Source organism: Anabas testudineus, chromosome 1 (assembly GCF_900324465.2).
Source record: "Anabas testudineus chromosome 1, fAnaTes1.2, whole genome shotgun sequence".
NCBI lineage: Eukaryota > Metazoa > Chordata > Actinopteri > Anabantiformes > Anabantidae > Anabas > Anabas testudineus.
This window is the reverse complement of record NC_046610.1, coordinates 20,097,682-20,117,701: the sequence shown is the minus strand read 5'-3', so window position 1 is coordinate 20,117,701 and position 20,020 is coordinate 20,097,682. Positions and strand designations below refer to the sequence as shown.

Sequence of the window (20,020 nt, the reverse complement as noted above, 5' to 3'; positions counted from 1 at the left end):
ATAGTCCTTTTTTTTACATTTCTCCACTGCCTTTAAGAAACCAGTTTGCTGGTTTACTACCTTAAATGAAGGATGTTACCTCTCCTTCAGAGCCAGCATTAGAGCCTATTCTCATCTGGACTGGGGGGGCAGCACTGTGGGAATCATGTTCTTTGAGTTCTCCAGCACCTTCAGCACCATCCAGTCACATCTGCTGAGAGACAAGTTGTTGTCTTAAAGCAGCCATAAAGGTGCGGTGGTCAGGAGAGCTGGCTCAGTGGTTGGCTTGGAGCTGGACTTATTGGTGTCAGATGGTGGGAGAAGGACTGAGAGCAAACGATAACAGACTGAGATTATCTTTCTATCTAGTCACAGTAATAATCCTACACTGACCTAACCCACTGTAGGGATGATGCTTGATGTATATTGTAATAGTCGTTTTCTTAAAAATAACACTCCAAACTCAAGTGATATTTCAAACTATTGCTGCTTTTCTTTTAGCAGCCTGGCAGAGATTTACTTTGGCTGCACAAAGCCTGTGGTTTCCCAAGTAGAAATATCAGTTGCTGAATCTTAATAGTGCTTTTTTTTATCAAGTGAGGCCATTATCTGGAAACAGGCCTGTAATGGTGGTTTAGTGTTTTCTTGCCTTGAATGGAAAATCATTCCTTCCTCTGAAATGGAAATAGAAAACTGATAAAGTGCTGTCCATGGATGCTAATAGTTTAGTTTTTAAATTGTACTGCAAATGAGGATGTGAGATATATAATCCGTTTATAAAGGTTATGCTACGTTGGTTGTATGGTGTGGTTTGTTTTCTTCAGCCTTTCAATAAGTGAGATTTGTCAAGAGTTGTCAAGTACTGTAAATTAAATAAATGACAAAAATCATCAGGGCTTTATTGCTTATTAAAGAGATTCTGGCTGTTACATATTTATTGCTCAGTGAAATGTTACAGTTTGTTCTCTGAAGCTTGAGTCAGGAACTCTGCGTTTTTAATACTGCCATATCATGTCCTCCTGTTAGGGGAAGTGAGCCAGTGATATGAATCTACATGTCAGTTGGATTTTTTAGGTAATCATTTTTACAACAGGACCTCTGTAGAGATATTTCTCAAGCCTACACTTAGGTACTTTTGTTCAGACGAACATATAGCTACATATGAATATATATGTTTACTGTGAGTTACATTTTCTCAGCTTATGTAAATTTCTACAATGTTTCCCACATTTAGAGCTGTAAATATTTTTGAATCACAAAAAAAGTAAACGTCAATTAAAAACACAGTGCTGATCATCTGTGCTGGCGTCATAACATTAGTATATCTGTGAGCTGTGGGTGCTATAACATGACAGTATCTGGGCCCATCAGGTTGTATTTTTTATTCCATCGCTCTCTGATCTATTGTTGGAGCCTGTTAGGACTTCAAATGTTCACTCTAAGTTTAGACTTCAGCTCAGAGGTGGGGCTGCCTTGTCACACTTTCCACACTGACTTTGTTGTAGGAACAGTTCATCACACAGTAGTAGAGTCTCGTGTCTCTTTAAATGCGAGTTGCGTAGATCCTTCATGAATGAAACCATGTGATCCAAACATCATTTGACGTCTGGCGCCTCCGACCGTAGACTAAAACAAGCGACGAAGGAGTGGATATATCTAGAGACCTGTGAGAAGGCGTGAGCGGAAAACACATTTCTCCAGCTGTCTCCTCTCGTCCACGGCAGGACCTCCAGCCACCGGCGAGCCGCAACCTACGGCGGGCGAAAGGCGTCGCTTTGACTTCTGGTGAGTCGGCTTTGTCCAAATCAGAGTGAATTTTCGGACAGAAAAGTGCTGAATGTGGAGGTGTTGTTTTGCTGAGTGTGCAGCCGCCGCCGCCGCCGCCGCCGCCGCCGCGTCGTTACCGCTCCCGCTGTCCCGTTCAGCCGAACTCGCAGCGACGCCGCCGCCGTTTAAAGGGCAGCAGCCCGGTAGTGCTGAATCATCACGACCCGGTCGTCGTCCAGCCCCGTGCGCGCTCTGCCGAGCTCGGGTTGGCTGCTCGGGCCACCAGCCGGCGATTTCACCACAACACAGACAAAGGGGGGAGCAGGTTAGGTACGGCTGTCAGGCTGCAGCGAGCCATGTGCTGGAATTAGACCGAGCGGAGAGTCCGAGCGGGGATTCCCTCGTCGTTGGCGTCTAATTAGCGCGACGTTAAGCTATGTGAATGTGAGAGGAGCCGGGGGGGGGGGACGACATATGAACGTAGAGTAAGTTAACAAGTTCAGACCGCGGACACCTCCGACAAGCGACGCGTCAGATCCGCGCTAGCTTCGCCGGCTGTGCTCTTTCTTCCTTCGGGGCGCTGAAGCGGCAGCGGCGGACACACACACTGACGCGACCCCGCTGACTGAGGTAAGACGACCAGTCAGCTGTTCGTCCGCTGTGTCGGGATTTCATTTGTTTTTTCGGGTGTTTTGTTTGGGCTCTGTCGGCACCTTTCTCCTCGCAGCGCGCCGACTGTGACACAGCCTGTGCGATGAAAACAATGAAAGGGGACAACGGCTGTCATGGGAGCTGTCACGCGTCCGGCGGCCGGCCACCGGGTATGTCCTGGCGGGTAGAGAGAGAAGGGCAGCGGTGTGTCGGCCGGAGCCACCGCTTTGACGTTTGCTTTGTGTGACAAGCTGTGTTGCTCCGACAGGCCTTCGGTTCACGCATGTCCCTCCACATGAAGGGGAAACACGCTCCGTGTGTGTGTGTGTGTGTGTGTGTGTGTGTGTGACCCGTGTTGCGGCTTTAAACGGAGAGGACCCGTCTATTTCCCGGCGCGCCGGGCTCGCGGCAGAGATGCTGATTCATCACAACGTTGTTATTTCTCAACGTTCGCGCGAGCGGAGCGGAGGCATGAGGAGCCATGGCAACATGGCAGCGGCGGACAAAGGTCTGGAGGGGGGGGGGGGGGAGGGGGGGGTCTGTACCGGGGACCGGGCCCGGTGGATGTAGACTCGGTTCAGTATGTGTGACAAGAATTGGTGTTTAAAAATGTCCTGAGTGAAACAGATGTGTTGGTTTGAGCACACAGACATGACAAATACATGGCCTGAATTATTTAGCTGATTATTCTGTTTTCTACATTTGGTGCCATTGTTTTGTGAAAGTGACCTCTCTCACCTTTTTTTTTTTTTTTTTAATTTAAAAACCCTAAAGACAATCCTTGAATATAAATATGAAAGATATTTAGACAAAAACATGTGAAAGCTGGAGGGAAGGACACATTCCCATGGCAGATAATGTTGGGCATTGACTGCTCATGAACCCACACAGAGACTTGTGCTAAAAAAAGAAAGCACCTCAATAAACTATTGTGCCTTGCAACAAAATATCCTCTGATTGATCTCTTGTAGATGGGCCATTATCTGCTGCCTGGTAGCAACCTATGGGCTTTGCAACTTTTAAACACTGAAGAGTAATAGGGAAGCTCTGTGGGCACGAGAAAAACAGAGACTTCACCCCCTAATGACTCCATATCAGCAGCTTTAGTGAGAGTCAGCACTCTGCGGAGTGTATCAAAAGTATGTAGTAAGCAAGTTGGCAAGTACTGTAATAGAGGGTCATAATGATGAAACAGTTGTATCAGTATTGGAGAAAAGAGCACCCCCCCCCCCCAACCTCCCCTTACTGTCTTTCTCTGTCTTTTACACACACACACATTTTTCCCATTTCCTCTCCTCATTGCGTGTACGCACACACACAACCTAGGGGCTAAGCTTTTTATACTTGGTATCAGTATTTAATCAGTGCTTGAAGTGCATTTCTCTGTCAAGTACTTTCCCCATCCTTCCCTGGTGTTCACGGTAATTGAACGCTGACCAATGCTTATGTGTGCAACTTTGCTGATGGTGGCGGAGCGGCAAGGCGCGCGGAGCAAGGGGGATGAAGGAAGAGGGAGGAAGAATGAGAGATGGGATTTGCGGAGAGATTGAGAACAAGGACCTTTTTGTCTTCAAGGCATTCCCCTGAAAATGCTGAGACGAAGCAAATGCGCTCTCGCTTGACAGATGGCGTTTTCACTTGTTACTTACCACAGCTAGTTTCTTTGCCTTCCCATGTGCGTGTGTGTGTGTGTGTGTGTGTGAGAGAGAGAGAGAGAGTCTGCGTGTGTGTAAATGTGAGCAAGCATGCAAAGAAAGCAGGAGTTATAAAACACCTATAAGAAGATCTTGTTGCTGTAGGGACTGTGTGTGTCCGTGTGTGTGAGGGAGAAAGAGCAGAGTAAGCAGCAAGGTTAAAAAAGTGTGGGTGTGAATTCCATGTTGCACTTGTGATATGTGTGAAGTACATGTGGTAATGGGAAGTCATTTACTACCAGTTAACCCTTACAACATTTAGCATTTGACAGTTCATTCCTTTCCATCCCTTCACGATGTCTTCTCTCTTCAAGACCTAATGAGTATTAACATCACTCTATTTTTCCACATCAGCGGCGTGTGTTTGAGCGCTGATAAACTTGTTTGATTCCCTGCATGTACAAGGGTCAAGTTGACGAAACACTGTGTAAAACCTCCTCTGGCTGTTTGAGGAAGGAAGGAGGGGGACAGGAGCTGGTGAGCTACGGGACAGGTGTTTACCTTCAGCGAAGACGGATTCATTTCCGTTTTGTAGCAAAATTAGTTGGTTCATTGATTTGTCAAGTAAATTGGGGAAAAAAGCTTTAAAATTTTATGGTTTCAGGTTCTCAAATGTGTAAGAGTTTGTTTTTTATTTGTAAGAGTCTTCCATCACAGTTAACTAAATAAAATTTAGACTGGTTTTAGATTTTTAACATTTATAGAAAACTCAATTACTGAGAAAATCATTGATCTTTTGCTCCTGTTCAGTATCTTAAAAAAAAAACTTTGTCTGATTTCTGTGTGTGTGTGTGTGTGTGTGTGTGTGTGTGTGTTTTAACATTTTCTTTTTTTATCAATCAATCAATATATTTTTTTAAATTAAGCTTTTATGATTCAGCTATGATACACAAAAAGACAACTTTTGACATCTTGTTTTGTTTGATGAAAAGTCCAAACTACTTTAAATATTTAGTTCAAAAGCACCTATTACAACGAAAACCAGAAAATCATGAGTTGGATTTAGAGGCTATTATTTTCCCTCAACCGATTAATAAACTGATAACTAATGATTAATTATTTATCAAAATAGTTGGAGATAATATTTCTATGAATCAATAATTTCAGCTCATGTTTTATTAGATTGGGTGGATGCTTGCAAACGTGCAATAAAATACCATAGCCAAGTCACAAAGTAACCTTTGAAGCTAATCCTGTTAAACTTTTGTCAAACTGAGTCAGGCGAGGGCTGCATATTGTTACTTTTTAAAACGGTGTCATTAAGACGCTTGACTTTGGTACTGATATTTCATTTCATAGCTTGTTTTGAAGGAGTGTTTATAGTACTTCAAAACAAGTCAAATGTTTAAAATGTGTTTAGTTTTGCATTAAACAATAAGCAAATATTCAGTGCTTTGCAAAGTTGATTCTGGTCAGTTGTCAGTTGTAGTAGTAGTGATGCTTTAGTGTTGTACAGCATTATATTCTAACATGTTCGTGTTGTGTTGTCCTTGTATCATCTCTGCTCTGGGATTGCAATTAAAGTAGAATCTGCACAAAGGCAGCATTTATTGCAGGGCTATAGTCCTGGATTGCATTAGATTGCACAGGTGTTCACAATATTGTGTCCACCCTGTGTGTGTGTGTGTGTGTGTGTGTGTGTGTGTGTTTGTTTGTGTTTGCATGTGAGAGAGAGATAGAGTTTAACGTTTGGGAGATAACTTCTAAGCAGTGTCTGCATGTTTATGATCTTGTATACTACTGGGATCCATTTCAGAAAAGTCTCGTTATGCTTGCAAATTTCAGAGAGTGAGGGAGAAGTAAAAGCAAGAATAAAAGAGGGAGAATGGGGGAGAGAGAAGGAGGCTCGGGGAGAAAAGGAAGCACTGGGGCAGATCAATAGTTGAGTGTTTTTTCTCCACAGTAATGATGAAATATGGTGTAAGCAGATCTGGTGCATAATCATTGCTGTGCTTTACTATTTTTTCCTGCTTGAGTGTGAGTGTGCCGCCTGTCCTTGTGTTTGTTTATGTGTGTGTGTGTGTGTGTGTGTGTGTGTGTGTGTGTTAAATGTACTCTCCCTCCAAAAGTGTCTCGAATCCTTATTTACAACCAAAACCGTGTGAAATCAAAATAAACACAAACAACAAGTCAAAAGGATGAACAAATTGAAAACAAGTTTAAATTGAGTTTAAGTGGCTCAAATTACTGATTGAACCTTCTGTCCTGAAGTGGTTGTGGTGTGTTCAAATACCAAGCTGGATTTCAGTATCAATAATCACGCTCTGATCCATGCTCTCATGTTTTCCCTCTCAGGACTGTGTGGGTTTTTGGTTTCTGAGGAGGCTCCAGTCAAAGGAAACTACTCATATATATATATACACACACACACACTCTCTCTCTGATGTGAACTCCGTATCAGAGCAATGATTTTTGTTTTGTGTGCAGTCCTGAGATATTGAGAGTGGCGTGTAGCTGTGGAGATGCAAGGCCCTGGTAACAGGAGTATCTGTGGTTGTCTACCAGTTGCATCATCTTTATGCGCCTTTATGCCGCATTTTTCAACTGCAGTGTGATGATCCCAGGATTGTGGTTTGAATTTCTGAACCTTTTTAAATGAGAACATACACATTGATGTTCGTGCACGTTGATTGATGTCAAAGAGCAATGAGAGGAAAAATATGTGTAGTGCACTTTGTGCCTTCACCTGTGGCATTGGCATGGGAGACAGATTACATTTTTTGGTTAATTTTTTAGTCTATAAAATGTTGAAAAATGCTGAAAAATATTTATTAAAATTTCCTGTGGTCTAAGATGAAATCTCTTGTCGGTCATGTTCAAATACTAAATGTATTTAATTTACCAACATGGATACTAAAAAAGCTGAATCTTTTCACATTTAAGAACACTAGTATTATTTTTTTCCTTAAGATATAACTTGATTGCTGAAAAAGCTAAAATATGCAACCCATCAATGTGTAATCGCAGTGAAATCGAGTTTTCATGCAGTGTATTATTTAGGAAACAAATGCAAAGTATATTTGGACAATGGACAGAAAACAAAGTGCACTATTCACGTACAAAACATCTTAGGTTTTGGAGAAAGGTTTCAGAATATGTCTCATAATGAGGATGCATTTTAGGTTTACTAATAGATGAGCATATGTAGTACTATAGAAAACTGTCTATAATTTTTTCCTTTTTGTTTTGTATCTTATGTTATCAGAAGACCTCTTGTAATACTACCAACTGGTTGTTTAATTTATACTGTAGAACTGTCATTGTCAGAAAGAAATCTAAACTGTTTATAAAAAAGGGCAAGATTTCTACAGTAGAACCGACAGGGGCACACATATTAAACCCGATGTGAGGCACAATGTCATCTTCAGTGACACCAAACATTAAAATAGTAACCAAAAATGTCCCAGTACAAAAGGCACTGCTCTCTGCTCTCTGCGCCACCTCTGTGAGCTACAAACACACCTTTCCAAGTGTGTGTATGTGTGTTGTTAAATGTTTCTGATGATATTTCCTCATTAAAGTGACTGATCATGATGAATGCGCCCACACAGAGTCACACAGTGCTTACTTTGCTGTTGCACTGAAACTTTCTCTTTGTCTCAAGTTAATATTGCTGACCTGGGATGTACGGCGTCTGGAGGGAATAAACTTAACATGTTGTTTAACTTATTGCTGTCTCCCTCACAGCTCTCTGTTTGTTATTCTCTCTCACACACACACACACACACACAGAACTAACTTAACCTACATGCTTTCTCTCCTCTTCCAAAAAAAAAAAAAAAAAAAAAACACTTATGAAAAAAAGGAGCCAGAGCTCAATTGCCTGACAGTGCAGTTTTTTCTGCTTGTGTTGGGAAATTTGTCATCACACTCCGACTTACTACCTGGAATGAGAAAACGTGTTGACGCCAGGACTTTTTCTCACCTTTAATAACACACTTGCACAAACACTGCTGTGTGCACACTTAAGCAGCATGCACGCCCACACACACACACACACACAATACCCTTTTTGAACCCTAAGAAAGTGTGAAAGTGATCGCTGTTCCCTCTCCGTATATTATAATATGTATATGAGCAGTGTTTTTCTTCACTTGTGTTTTCTCCATCGCCTTTGCTCTCCTCTCTGTCTGTGTTATCATGCTTATTTCACGCTCTGCATACCTCTCAGTTAATAGCTTCCTGCTCTTTCTACACACACACACACAGAGCTCACACTGGTGTGTTTTCTCCCCCTCACTGTTCAGTTCCTCACCCTCTCTCCATGGTCCTGTAACTCTGCTGTGCGCCTGCTCCCCCTCTCTCCATACACAGGTTGCCATTATCGCTGATCTGATTCCTAATTCTCAATTAGCCTCCACGCAATGCTCATCGTTAATTATTTACCAACTCTCTCAACACCCTCGGCCCACAGTAGATCAATGAGGACAAGCTCCGTGCAGCAGAGTTTTGTGGCGCTCTGAGGATTTAATTCACGCTCCCTACATTTTGCTCTCTTTGTGTCCTTCCATCATGTCCTCTCTGTGTCCTGCTGTGTGTCTTCACCGTCTCCCTCTGCTGCCAGTCTTTGTGTTCTACATTATTGCTCAGAGAGTTGCCTGAGGGAGGAGGCGCAGTTAAGGCAGTTGTTATGGTAGAATTATTCAATAAAGACAGACTTGCCTCTGCATCACAAAGGACTTGTGACTCTTACAATGTATTCTTGATCATTCCTTATATGCTGGCTTGTTTATGCTCACATACGCCAGTACACACCAGCCCCCGGGTCGTTTTTGAAGCGCCTAATCTGGCTATTTATTTTCCTGTGTGTGTGTGTGTGTGTGTGTGTGTGTGTGAGTGTGTGTAAGCAGCATGCCGCCAGCTTTAAAGTAGGAAGTCTCTTTCTAGGAAATTCCTCTCTGTGTGGCAGTAGTAGCCAGAGCAAAAGGTTCTCTCAAACAAGATTAATTAGAGCTCTGTCTGAAGCCAGCCACATGAACGCCTGCATACACATACATACACACACACACACACACACACACACACACACACACACACACCGTGTTTGACTGCACTGAAGAGAAGGCACTTATGTTATACGTCTTGGCCTGTTTCTTGTGCCCTTTAATCTATCTTTATAAGCCCCATGATCACCTTCTGCCACACTATTACTCACATTTTCATTAGTTCTCCTGGACTTTATTTGTCAACAAGACAGGATGTGAAGCTTTGTGTGTGTGTGTGTGTGTGAGAGACAGAGAGCAGAAGGTTGGGGGGGGTGGCAATGGGTGAGATGGTCAGCAGTAGTTTCATTTCACTGGATCAGCTTCAGAACTTTTCTAATTGGAGGTTTTAGTCGTGGTCGTTGCTGAGTTCAGGGTTTTTTTCCGACCCCAAGCCCCCTCCATTTATTCCTCCCTCCCTGCTCCTCTCTCTCTCTCTCTCTCTCTCCTCCTTCTGCCCCCCCCCCCTTCGTACCCAACAGCTAAGCTCCTACAAATGTGTTGAGGATGCATTTTCACCCAAACGCTTTCCCACCCCCTCTCTTCCCCCCCATCCCGTTCCTCCTCATCGGTGTTCCTCCCTTCATCCACCCCTCTGTCCTTCTCCTCTCCTCCTCCCTACTCACTTGCGTCTCTCTTTTTCTTCTCTTCTCTTTCCCTTGTCATTTGCACCCCCCACCTCGTCCTCCCTCCATACTCAGCATTTTTCTCTGCTGTGGGTGTGATGTCTCCGCTGTTACACTAATCAGCTCTGGAGACATCAGCATTCTTTCAGTCCTCCTTCACCACCACCCACACCCTCCCCTTCTCCTCCTCATCTCTTACCTAGTCGTTCTTCACCTTGCTGCCTTACTAACTTCTCGCCCTCCTCTGTATCTATTTTGTATGTTCTTCTCTTCTAGTCGTACTTTTACTCATCCACACTGCTTCTCACCTCATCTTCCACCCCTGTCCCCATGTCCCGTCCCCTATGGTTGTGCGTGTTGTTACTCCACGGTAACCATAAGCAGCTCTGCTCTTGAGTTGTCAGCATTCTTTTGGTTGCTCCATAAAAATACAGCCTGCCACAGCAAAAAAGCTGTCTGTTGTAGCAACAGTGACTGTGGCATTGACCACACCGCAGCGACCACCCCACAAGCATTGTGTGAAGGACACCTTTGGCTGTGTGTGTGTGTGTTTGTGTCTGGGAGTATATGCCCAAGATAAATGGCGATGCCTTTGCTCAGCAGGTGATCTTTATCCTGGGTGACTTACACATGGCCTAAGCAACTGGACAACACACACACACACACACACACACACACACACACACACACACACACTTGCACAGTGGTGTAGGTCAGGTTTTTGATGAAACAAGATCCAAACTTAATCTACTGTCCTACACTCCAATTGTATACAACTAAAACTATCACTACCCTAGATACCTCTAGAATATTGGTGAATAGTTATGAAACAAGTAATGGATGTTTAGTTTTATTTAGATTTATTCTTACACTCTGTGTGTACCCTTGAGGACTGCTGATTGTGTTTCCCTTCTGTTTTATTTCTCCTCTGTTTGTACTGGCACATTGCTGCATATGTCTGTGTATTACTGCTACCAACTGTCCATCAATAATGTGAAACCATTGTGCATTGTGTTGGCCGCGTACGTGTATGTCCTCAAATGTGCAACAGGGACCCACTCACAATTAATGGCTCCTTAGTGCTACTAGAAGTCAGAAATGCTTATTGTGCAACAGCATTGATCAATCCTTTCAATAGATTATGAACATTTTTGTTATTGAGGTTTTAATTTTAGTATTTGTTCTTAGTTTCTTCATGTAATATGTGCCACAAACATAACAGTTTAGCTGAACAAAACAGTTACTAAATTTGCAATTAGTCGACACTTTATAAAGCAAATTTGGTGTGTTGATTAACTAATTTTCCAAGTTTTTGCAGACTTTACTTGGCCTTTTTAAAAAAACTTTTATTAGATAGGTGACAGGATAGAGACTGACAGGAAGAGAGGAGAATGACAAGCAACAAATGTTGACAACTGGAATGGGGAAGTTGCAGCTGATATCTTACCCATTCAGCTACCTTGATGTCCTAATAAGTGTCAGATTAATCAGTAAATAAAAGAAGCCACAGAAACCATCTTTATCTGAAACTGATCAGTATGTCTTAGTTGGATTAACTCATGATCAGATCACAAAGCAATCAATTTATTTTTATTTTGTTCATAGCCAAAGCTGGCACATCTTGAAATCTGAAATGTTCTCATCTTTTCTCAACTAATTTCCAAACCCCAGCCAGTGAGAGGTGCAGATCTCAAAAAGCTTAAAGGGGACCTGTATCTATATGGATATAAATTGGTTGTACCTGTCTACCAGTTACTTTTATGTGACAACAAATGTTAATGTTTTGTCAAACATAGAAGCAAACCCCTGAACTGTGAACACACAATATGTTCAACTTCATTGTTTAGCATTTGAATTTATAATACATAAATACATTTGCATGTTTGCAAATGTACAGTTAGCCGTTTTGCGTGTGTGTTTTGTTGTGCCCCGCTAGCATGGCGGCAGGGTACTGTGTATGTGTGTGTGTGTGTGTGTGTGTGTGTGTGCTGGCGTGCTTTTTGTTTGTATGTAGATGGGATTGGGAGGGGGAGTTGAGGTTTTGGCACATGGGAAATAAACCAGTGCCTGGCAGGAAAACAGCCTAGTTTTACCCCCTCTGTTTTCACTTTCCCCCTGTTTTCTCCACCCCCACCACCACACTCGCTCTTCATGTCTTTGATCCATCTATTGTGCAAGAATACACCTCAAGCTGTGGAGGCTGTATCCCAACAAAACGTGATGTGTGTGTGTGTGTGTGTGTGTGTGTGCAATGGTAAGCAAAGGATGGAAGACATTTGGTTATTGAGAAGACGCTCTTCTATACACAGTTATATGAAAGACAGTATATAAACTGTCTGATCCAAACCTATTAAGTAGTGTATAAAGTCAAATGCTCCGAAAGAAGCAGGTCTGTTGCTCCATCAGCGTAAACCTTGTGATCAAAATATATATATATATCCTTCTTCCCTTCACAGACAGTTTTTGACATTGCTGTGCATTTGCCATGTTTTGTGTGCATGCATGACTACTCATATGTGCTCATGGTATGTTTTCCTTTGATCTACAGCTATTTATAACTGTAGGATTTGTGGCAGCGAACACAAACACTCAATGCATCCTCACAGACAGACAGAGGTGCATTGTGGGGGAGGCGTACTGGCACGCTCAGTGTTGAGCCGTTTGACAGAAAAGAATAAGAATGAAAAGAGAAGCAGACACATTTTCACATAATCAATATCCAAATAAGGATCTTTTTAAACTTGTGAACCACTGAGGAAGCATAGCTTACTTCCAAATGTGCCTCTTGCTTTCTTTTTTTAAACAAGCCCTGATGTGAAATACAGAAGTGAGTATAAATATATACAGTAAGAGGAGAGACTGTCTTAAATCAGCAGATTGGTTTAACTAAACTTCTGATTCAGCAGTATCGGTCTGGCAGTTTGGCTGAAAAGCAGGTTTATATGCATTGAGGACTGTCTGTCCTGTCCTGTTCACTGTCTGTTATCAGCAAATCACTTGCAAGCATGTTCTCTTGTTGACCCTGCTTGTACTCTTTAGGCTTTCCTCAGCCTGCGGCTATATTCTGGGCAAACCCTTACATTATAGGAAGGGGTTAGAGCATTGTAATGGGTGTAAATGCACAGGGAGGGGGGATAGAAAGTGACATAGGAGAGCAGAAATGTGCGCAGCAGGAGAGGAAAGGGGTTGGCGGTGGGTGGGGTTGAGAGAGTGAGATCAGGAATCTGCTGAGTCATCATGACTGGTCTCATGATGATCGCTCAGCAGCAGCAACAATAGTCGTCCTTTATTGAAACACACATACACATGCACAGGTCTGAGAGATGAGAGGCAGACAAATGCACCACACAAAGCATCTCATTGAGAGCTGGTCGAGATGCTCATCTGTGGAGCTGTGCGCTCTAAGGACTGATCTCATCTTTAGCGCTTCCCCGCTCCCTCTTTGTTGACTTCTGATTCACACTGTTGTATCTCCATCCTTTTGTCTCTTGTTAACACATTGGTACAAGTACATATGCATCAAATTATTTAGTTTGTCTCACTGTTTACTGTTCTTTGTATTCATACTAGGTGTGTAGGTCTGTATCTATAATAGGTAGTTACTAGTTAACTGTGTGTGTTTGTGTGTGTGTGCGTGTGTGTGTGTTGGGGCTCTAACAGTTGGTTTTCCCCTGGAGTCGTTCCCCACAAATTTTAACCACTTCCTCCTCTTTTACGCTCATTTCATTACTGTTGGCCTGGAGCCAACCAATAGGAGTTGAGCAGCACAAAGGTAGTGGGCACTGTCAGTCTAACCACCAGGAAATAGGAAGTCAGGGAAATTCTAAGAAAAGTCTGTGTGTCACTTTCACTCATTCACTATAATATACATGCATAACGCTGGAACATGCTCAGACAATAGTGCTCCACGTGTAGATTTAGATTTGGTATGTGTCCACTGTACAGGGTGGGTATTCTTCTGCAATTGATACATTATTATAGATCGTATGAAACCGTTAATATTTTGTTGATAGTCTTGATGATTTACTTCTTTTGTGATATATCAATGCTGATATTCTGTTCTCTCTTCTCCGTAGGTCTGTTCAGAAGAGCAAGGCTCTTGTGGCATGACGACGACTAACAAAGGAAATAAAGCCTTGAAGGTAAGAGACTGCACATTAAAAAACAAATTCTCTCTATTTGTTCTGTTGCCTGGTTTCTGTCTTACTTCCCCCTGTCTACTCCAGGTGAAGCGTGAGCCGGGGGAAAATGGCACCAGTCTCACAGACGAGGAGCTGGTGACCATGTCAGTGCGGGAGCTGAACCAGCACCTCCGAGGGCTCTCCAAAGAAGAGATCCTGCAGCTGAAACAGCGGCGGCGCACCCTGAAAAATCGGGGCTACGCTGCCAGCTGCCGGGTGAAGCGTGTCACACAGAAAGAAGAGCTGGAGAAGCAGAAGGCCCAGCTGCAGCAGGAGGTGGACAAACTGGCCAATGAGAATGCTTCCATGCGCGTTGAGCTGGATGCTCTGAGGTCTAAGTACGAGGCTTTGCAGACCTTTGCCAGGACTGTGGCAAGGAGCCCCACTGTCGGGGTTGGTGTCAGAGCTGGAGGGGGAGGAGGAGGTGGGGTGGCATCATCAGTCATTGGTCCACTCATACCGGGGAAGGTGGCAACAGCGACGAGTGTAATTACAATAGTGAAGTCAAAAACAGATGCACGGTCTTGAGGGAGGGAAATATTGGCGAGGGTGTGTCGAGATGGAGTTCAGCTGCATCTGAGTACTTCTTCTTCTCTGCTGGCCCCCTCTCCTCCACCTGCACTGACAACAAACTGCTGGGCAGTCTTATTCACCTCGGCATCTCCCTGTCATCTCACATCAGTGCAGATGAAAGAAAGGGTGGAAGCAGAGGGCAATCTTTGAGACTAGAAGGATACAATCCCTCAGCTCGTGTTTTAGCACAGCACAGATACACAGGGTTCCTATGGTCAGCAAAGGCCTGAAAAAGTCAAAGAATTGGTAAAAACAAAACTCAAAAAAATCTAAATGCCCAAAGGCAAGTTTGTTCAGTTGCTGTTTAAATCCATGTTCAGTGTCAAGTTTTACTGCTCGTAGATCTAGAGGTGCATAATAATCCTGTCACACTAGATTTGAAGTGGTAGTTTGCCTGAACCGAGATGTACAACACGGACATTAGCTACAAAAACAAGCATATTCTAAAACATGCATCACATATAAATTAGAATCAGAAAGAAGGTGTTTTGTCTTAGTTATAGAAAAGTCATTGGATTTGATTCACACAAAAGGTCCCTGAGTTCCAAAAGAATACACACAGGATTTCATGTGACCTGCTGATTTCAGTGGCTGCAGAGAAGTCCCATCTTGCTCCACCTAGCCAAGAACTTTTTCAGAAAAGTACTATAGAAAAATATATATTACACAATGGTGGTACCTGTATTTCTACTGTTTTATACTGTGTTGTCATTCACATGAGGTCCAAAGTGTATTCTCTGTGTGTGAATTGTTATATATCAGGAATTCTGTGAAATTCTGTGCCGCGTGTTTGTTTTGGTATTGCTATATTTAGTTAGCTGTATTTTTTCTGTGGTCGTTTCACTTGCTATGTCCGACTCTCTCTCACTTGTCTATTCTTTCTCTGTCCTGCTTTTCAGTTCCAACTGGCTTCCATTAATACATATGATACCTGCATCTATCAGAAAGAAATAGGGATAAGGCAATTAATATTTACCAAAAAAACACAACATACTATAGAAAAAATGAGAGAGTTATTGAAAGACACTAACTTTATCTCAGATGTTAAGAATCTTCAGGGAAATGGTCGTCTGAACACCAGAACTGACTGCAGTGCTAGTGTTCAGTACTTAGATAAAGTTGTCTGCAGTCTGTTTGAGTTCCTCTCAAAAGTATATAATCTTGAAATCTGGAAGGGCAAGTGCCTTGGTCCCCTAATGATATGCATCTAGACAAAGTCAAGACAACATTAGGAAGTGTGGATGGATGGTGGAGATTCAATGCAAGTGTTTGCTTATACCTGTGCTCAATGGGAAATACTGAGCAATCAGGAATCAGGTTGTGACAGCATTTATCTCTCACTGTGCGTTGATGTAAGAGCTGTGTAGTAGCCGTCAGGATTAATATTAATAACACCCATTTATGTGACGTGGCTTTTTGTTTACTAACAAAAACAGTCTGTAAAACAGGGGGCCTGTATTTATCCTCCTTTTCCTGTACAGAGAATACATGTTTGGAAAAGCAGAATTCTGCTCTGAGGAAAAGTCCATGTATCGGGTTTATGCTAATTACTTGTTCTGATGTTTAGGAATCTGATTGGCTGCTGACTCAGAGATCTAGGTTATTACACCTACAGCAAACTTTTTGCTTTAGAAAAAAGTGGTTTACGTTGCATTTCTCTTGCTTTTAACCGCTAGGCTCACTTTGCAAGTGCAGATGTGATTATTGACACTGCAGTCAGCTATAGCAAAGAATAAGAAGATATTTCTTTGAATTTCCAGTCGCACAAATGGGCTGTCATTTCACACAAGCTTTACCATGAAAGTAGTCATATGTGCTATTCTATACTCAAAGAATCTTTGTCTATGTATGGTAGAGTCTGGAGTTTTATAAAGACAATTATCTTTGCATTGTTTGTAATGACCTGTAAAAAAGGTATAACAAAATCTGTTTGATATACAGTATCTCTCTATTTTGCAATTGTACCAAAAGTGGCTTAACTACTGAATAGCTTTGTTTTTTCTCTAGTAACTAGGCACGTGTGTGTTACCGTGAACTAGTGTGTGGTGTGCTGTGTTGGTATGTGACGAGGTAACTATAACGTTCTCTATTTCATCAATATGACTTTGATCCTTGTTAGATTTCAGGCCGACACGGGTGATGACACAGTGAGTAACTGCACTCTTTCTCTAATCATGAAATCTTAGTCCTCCCAGCCCCATCGTTCAGCTCCAGCACTGCAGACGTGGTTGTCGTTTGTCAGTCTGCTCGATATCCGCACTTATGATTTGTACATTTTAAGTTTTGCAGATCCATTTTTCTTGTAATTATAATAGCCTTTGTGGGCTTGTTTTGGTCCAGCCAGCGTTCACAGTGAAGCAGATAACTTGACAGATGAGATGAGGAAGTGTCATGGTGAACTTCAAAAGCGTGATGATATCGTGTATTCAGGTCATCTGGTAACAGACTTTACGGCTGCATCACCCTTACTCCTTCAATAAGTTATTTTTGTAGTGTATGTGATGAGGATATTTGTTTTTGCTGTGTATATTTTATATAGTCATGTATATTTAATGTTCTTTTATTTGTTTTTGAACTGTTTTGTGTCAGGGAATAACATTTGTTATTGTATTTGATGTTTTATGAAGTGGAAAAACCCTGCTTATGACATAAAATTGCCTCAAACTGTTTTTAACTTATGACAACCTGACTCAAGTTGTCATTTACTGAAGTAACTTACAATTGAAAAACACAAACTTCATGCAGCCTTTATCTGAACTGCTACTTCTCCACTGTGAAGAAAAAAGGGATTAGCTACATACGTGCCGTTATTAAGATGAGTAAAGTGTGCCCTGTCACCTGTACAGATATAGAGATGAGTAGATGCAGGGGAAGGGAATGGGTTCATTCATCTTTCACATCGATAACCATTTGTACTATCAGTCAACTGTTAAACCAGAGAGCTGCAAATGTCAAAATCAAAATGTAGGATTCTTTTTTTTTTTTGTTTTCTTTTTCTAATTCAAAAATGTTTTATCACAGGAACATATTCTGTGGTATTCCGCTACAAGCATACACTATATAGGTATCACAGGTATTTCTTGCTATTTCAAAACATTGGTCCCGGTTTCTATGTGCATAATGCTATACATTTTTGGTCTCTCTCTGTCATTCTGCTGCTTCCTGTCTATCTCTGTATTTGCTGACTGATGTTTTTATGTTTGTCACTGGCAGGCCATCTGTGGTGCGTGTGGTCATGCTGGTATAAAATAAGAAGAAACACAACTTGTGCTAAGACCAGCTTGTGTGACAGTGCTTGTCAAACACATATGTTGCCACCTACTTTGTACATTTTATGCCCCTCTACTTTAAAAAGGAAGCGTAGTATGTAAACCAATGTGTCGATGTGGTGGCTGCTGTTACATAGACATCTCTCGTTATGCAAACAGTGTAGGGAAAAATTAGAAGTGCTGCCACCGAGGAGCAGTGATGCTAACGTAGTCATTCTGTCAAGGTGTCTGTATTATAATTGCAGGTACAGCATGGTGTGACAAGGTTAAAGAGCTTATATACAGAGTGTTTAGCAATGTATGCATTGTCATAAATGTCAGTGCCGGTTTGTCTCTGTTAAATCTGGCTGTGGTTTAACAAATAACTGAAAACATGACAGATATTTTTTATCCATTTTTTAATTTAAATTGAGAAGACAGCAGGGTGCAGAATCCACTGTAGCCGTCCAGTCGAACACTGTTATTTTTGTCTTCCAAACTTGAATCTATTGTGACTGTAGCATTTCTCCAGTGTCAGGCAGCCTGTTTGGTCTCAAAACATGTTTCCTCTTAAATGTTCGCTCAGCAGACGAGATCAGCTGACAACACTGACCTTTAGTGATTATCAGTCAGGGCTTGGTGGCTTGTTGTATCACAGTTTATGAGCCTGTAAGACACGCTGACCTTATTTTCTGCTGCCTGTACAGAGGTCATACCCTCCTTATGAAAAGACATTTCATCGTAAGCCCAAGCAACCGCTCCTAAACCACATCTATAAATATTTTACAGGGCAGAAAGGAGTGGTGAAAACACATCTGATAAAACCCTTAACCAGTTCCCACTCTACTTATGCTATCTCCTTTTATAACATTTTACAGTGTCTGAGACACTGTAAAAGGCTTTCTTCAGAACATCCGATTCTCCTATGAGATGCAAATCATTAACTCCTTATCTTGCTGCTTGGCCGATCAGTGCGTAGCCATGCAGTTGTTTGGCTGTCTAGTGAATCATGCCACCAGACTCTAAAAGCCCTTTCACCCACCTCAAACTAAGATCGATGACAGTAAATGATCCGAGGATTCCTTTGATCGTGTGTTTGGTGATTTCATCAATAATAATGTTTGTATTGCCACCCCCTTCTGCTTCTCTCTAACCCCTGAATTCATCAGTTGTACAACCTCGAACATAAAATCTTATCCAGAGGTTAGTCACACACCACATTGACGTATTGTTTTATTTAGATTTTTTTTCTGCCACAATTATTTCGCTTCAATCCGTGTGTCTGCCAGTGATTATTCGGACAGGTTGTTCATGGGAGCTGGGATATATTTGTGTTTCCGAAAGTATATAGTGGTCAATTTAAAGCTATAGAAAAGTAGTGAGTTTGTGTGAATATGGCATAGCCTATTCAGAAAAGCCCTTGTAATAGAAAAATCTGTGTTTTGTAATATTTCTGTATGGGGTGTAATAAATTATTCTATGACAGTACTTTCTATGGGAAAATACTTAAAATGTGACAGTCTTTGTAAGTATTTATCTTTAACTAAATTATTGTACTTTTTTTTTGCAATTTGTAGATACATAAGTGATGATGAAAAGGTATTGGTATAATCATGGAATTAACTGTTTCATCATCAGCCTGATGCATCTTTTTAATTTATTGATGTATATACTGTATGTTTGTTGATAAACAGCTTACTTTATTTTGTATATGACCAATAAACATGTTTTAAATTGGAACAGCTCTGGTGCGTTGTGTAATTACATAATCAGCTTATTACTCCGAATTCAGTTATATAAATTGTGTTGTGACTGCCACGCTATTTATATTTGTAGAGAGCTGTGCTGAGCTGTGAGAGCTGGCAGGAAAGTGAAACCAGACAGCCTATATTTTAAACATAGACTATAAAATACATACAGAGAATGAACATAATTCATACCAGGTTATAAAAAATTATATGTCTGAATATTACTTATCTTGATTATGTGATTATGACAATGCTATTTTCATACTTTCATATATTTCATACTGTGCATAACAGGCATTTTATAGACGAGTAGATGATTAGATGAGGGAATGAAACTAGCATCTGTATCTACAGTAATGACCACAACCTCGATGAACACTAATTAATCATCCATTATTCCATGATGTAAGGAATGAAGCAGTTTCCTGTGACTGACATTTTTACACCTGCAATATGCCAAAATAATGCAAAACATCTAGCCTGTGCTGCAGTTTTATTTTTTAAAGGTGAGTAAATGGGGGATATAGACTCAGGCAATACTGAAATCTATTTAAAGGGCAAAACACTTGAA

The 20,020-nt window shown here is 41.7% G+C and overlaps 1 protein-coding gene across 3 annotated transcripts; it reads left to right on the top strand.

Moving 5' to 3' along the window:
• The first annotated feature begins 1,173 nt into the window (after positions 1 to 1,173).
• Positions 1,174 to 19,441, top strand: mafgb (v-maf avian musculoaponeurotic fibrosarcoma oncogene homolog Gb). Of its 3 annotated transcripts, none has more exons than XM_026359886.1 (3): positions 1,174 to 1,764; positions 13,776 to 13,841; positions 13,926 to 19,441. In XM_026359886.1, the coding sequence occupies exons 2-3, from the start codon at positions 13,806 to 13,808 to the stop codon at positions 14,406 to 14,408; spliced, it is 519 nt and encodes a 172-aa protein (XP_026215671.1). In that variant the 5' UTR covers positions 1,174 to 1,764; positions 13,776 to 13,805; the 3' UTR covers positions 14,409 to 19,441. The 3 variants fall into 3 exon arrangements, with proteins under 3 accessions (XP_026215671.1, XP_026215672.1, XP_026215670.1); XM_026359887.1 differs by lacking the exon at positions 1,174 to 1,764 and adding an exon at positions 2,206 to 2,376; XM_026359885.1 differs by lacking the exon at positions 1,174 to 1,764 and adding an exon at positions 13,354 to 13,645.
• Positions 19,442 to 20,020: the final 579 nt, after the last annotated feature.

What these genes read in the sequence shown, in the direction of transcription:
- mafgb (XM_026359885.1), top strand. An exon ending in AAGGAAATAAAGCCTTGAAG is followed by an intron (nt 13,842 to 13,925) that starts GTAAGAGACTGC and finishes TGTCTACTCCAG; the next exon opens with GTGAAGCGTGAGCCGGGGGA.